General features: G+C 36.6%; 1 protein-coding gene across 2 annotated transcripts in view; it reads right to left on the bottom strand.

The window, feature by feature from the left end:
* Positions 1-1,972: 1,972 nt before the first annotated feature.
* The window catches only part of SULF2 (sulfatase 2), a 62,492-nt gene continuing 61,602 nt past the window's right edge, over positions 1,973-2,862 (bottom strand). For both annotated transcript variants that reach the window (XM_009887541.1, XM_009887619.1), the window contains exon 20: positions 1,973-2,003. In XM_009887541.1, coding sequence (XP_009885843.1) covers positions 1,973-2,003 — 31 coding nt within the window. The remainder of the gene's footprint in view (positions 2,004-2,862) is intronic.

Raw genomic sequence — 2,862 nt, 5'->3', positions numbered from 1 at the left:
CACAAAAAAAGGTAAGTGCGATTTTTTTGGTTTGTTTTTTTTTAATCTAACCTAGTTTTCTTTCTGCACGCTCACCGGGAATGGTAGACAGCTCCTGCTCTTCTCTGGAAAGCGGCAAAAATGTATTTCTATCAGTGAGTTTAAAATTTAGTATTTTTTACTTATTTTGTATTGATCCAGATCTCGTCATCCAGCAGATGTTTCTTTCATAATGCATGAAATCTGTAACAGGTTATAAACAAAATCTATGGCTCCACTAAGACAGACAATCATATATTACTTCCATAACTACAACAACTTGCAAGAAAATTCTGGGAAGTGTATTTGACTTATTCATGTGCGATACAAATACAAGCCCAAGCCTAGTTACACTATCTGCCACAGACAATGAAAGACCCCACTGCCACTCTTTTCCGCAGTTCCTAAAGTACAGTAAGTTCAAGTATTTTTTCGAGTATGGGGATGTGGTACCAGAGACCTATATCCCTCGGGAAGGAATTCCACTTGAATTTCCTAATGTGCAAAAAACAGGAAGGGTATCAAAATGATTTCTGTGATGTACTTCCACTCTGTGTTTCTAGAAGCGCAAGTTAAGTTTGTGTTTTGAAAAAAAAGTACCTCTTTGTTAAGAGTGAAGGCCACAGTTGGTCGAGTCTGTCACATGAGCTCCCTCCTGCGTGTGCCTTTAAAACAGGTAGCAGAATAACGTGAAAAAAAACATAAATACAAATATCACCGCTAGTGCCTGTACTACAATGTATTTAATAACGACTTTATGAAAATACTCTAATCAACTCTGTACACTGTGCTTCTGTAGTAAAATGATGGTTTTTTCCCTTTAAAAGCCTTTACACAGTAACTGCCATTCAGAACATCTACTTTTTTGTAGACTGAACTATAACTACATTATTCTTTATTGGCTACAAGTATTGAACTTCTTGGAGCTGCCTTTTTTTAAAATAAATGGAAAAGTTACACTGCTAAGCAAATGCTGCTTTCTCAAAGGAGTTGTTTTGGCTTTAAACATACAATATAATATTACCACATAAAAAAACTTCATACAAATCTGATTTCATTAAAATTTAAGATGTACATTTACTGAAATTTTTCAGTACTTTTAAAAATGAATAAATTCTGAAATGTACTATGCAACATTAAGTAACATTTTGAGAAATGGTGTGTAGGCATTCCACTCTTTTTATTAACAAAATTCTTCACAACCTGAAGGAATTTATTTTCAAACAGTATATTGAGCAATATTTACACAACCCCTCCCAAAATCTGGTGTCCTGTTAGTCAAGATTTTCTCTAATTTTCCTAGAGGTGTCAGAAGGATGGACAAATGGACGTGGAACTAAAATGTATCCTCAGAGGAAATTTGAGAAACACAATGGTGTTGAGAATATTCAATGCTGCTCGCTGCAATTCCCGAATCTCTTAAAAGTTCTTTTCCACTGTTACCTTTAGCCCAGTTAGAATCAAAAGCGTCCGTGTTTTCGAAATCTTGCTTTAGAATTACACTTGGCTTTGAAGTTTTTCTCACGACATCCAAAGTTGAACTGAAAAATGTTTTACTTCTGCTGTCTTTGCGTGTACTTTGCCCACAGGGACGGCAATCCTCTTTGGGATGCGGCTCTATTTCCTCTTCATTCAGTTCCCGGGTCAGTGTTAGTGGTGTCTTCTTGAAGTAAAATGCCTCGTGAAGCAGGTGAGGTATAATCCAAAGCAAAAAGCAGGTACAATAGTGGGTTTGAGACCTGTATTTCTGACAGCCTTTCCCATAATATCACTGCTTCTATTTAGTTCACTCACCAGTGCAAACATTCTATCTATTTCAGCCCCAAAGCTTATCCAGTCCTCCAGGCTAACGTTATAATTCTTTCTGAAGTCATACACATTTGCATTTAGTCTGTCCACAGATTCAAGTTCTGGCCAGTTTGTATCCTCATGGAGGCGCAGCAGCTGGAGGAGGTTAGCCCTCCCATCCTTCCCACAGTTGTCCTCTTTAAAATAAAACAAACACAATTCAGTGTATAACATTCTACTAGGAAGCAGAAATATATTGTTAATGGTTCCATGCAGGGAAAAAAAAATTAAACACTGTGGACCACTTATAAAAATATAGCAGGTATATCACAGAAACAATCCAACTATGTTTGAAACCTGTACAAAACTTGTAGCTCATTAATTCTAGCTTTGTTTTAGTTCTAAAGCCAGTCAAATAGTACCATTAAATGAGCAAATCCTCTTGGGGGAGTTGAGAACGCTAGACCGTCCCCGTTAAGGTACTTTTATGTATTTTTTCTCTGCGCAATTTGAGAGCACCTTAGGATTTTAATTGAGCTGAAGTCTCAACCCTCTGTTTAAGGGGAGATACAGAGACAGCAGCTGGCACTGCAAAGGTAGTATTTTTTTCATGTCTTTAAATTTGTATCTCACCTTTGGGCTCTGGCAAGCTGAGAACTAAATATCATCAAGTTTTAAAGTGCAGTTAAGTAAGCAAAATGTAATCTTAGATTTTAGTATAATGTCAGAATAAAACAAAATGTACTGTTCTAATTTGCTTTTTTTGCTCACAGCAGATGAAGCGGTGGTTGGTAAAACAGCAAGAAAATACACAATATTCTCTCTGAGAAATTGTAATCTGTTTTATTCTTTCTGGATGGTGTAAGAGACTACTAGGTAGCTGCTACAAATTTAAATTTAGACAAAACCAATATTATCATCTCTAACTTTTAATGAGAGTTAACCATAGTCGGTGTCTTCATCTGAGCAGCCACCTTTGCTCACATTTGAAACTGCCTTAACCTTAATGCTCCCAGATTCCCAGAAACATGTACCAAGAGGTTTTGTACAGCAGGA

This window comes from Charadrius vociferus, unplaced genomic scaffold (genome assembly GCF_000708025.1).
Source record: "Charadrius vociferus isolate BGI_N301 unplaced genomic scaffold, ASM70802v2 scaffold280, whole genome shotgun sequence".
Taxonomy (NCBI): domain Eukaryota; kingdom Metazoa; phylum Chordata; class Aves; order Charadriiformes; family Charadriidae; genus Charadrius; species Charadrius vociferus.
Note: the sequence above shows the minus strand (reverse complement) of the source record. Positions and strands in the feature narration are given on the sequence as shown.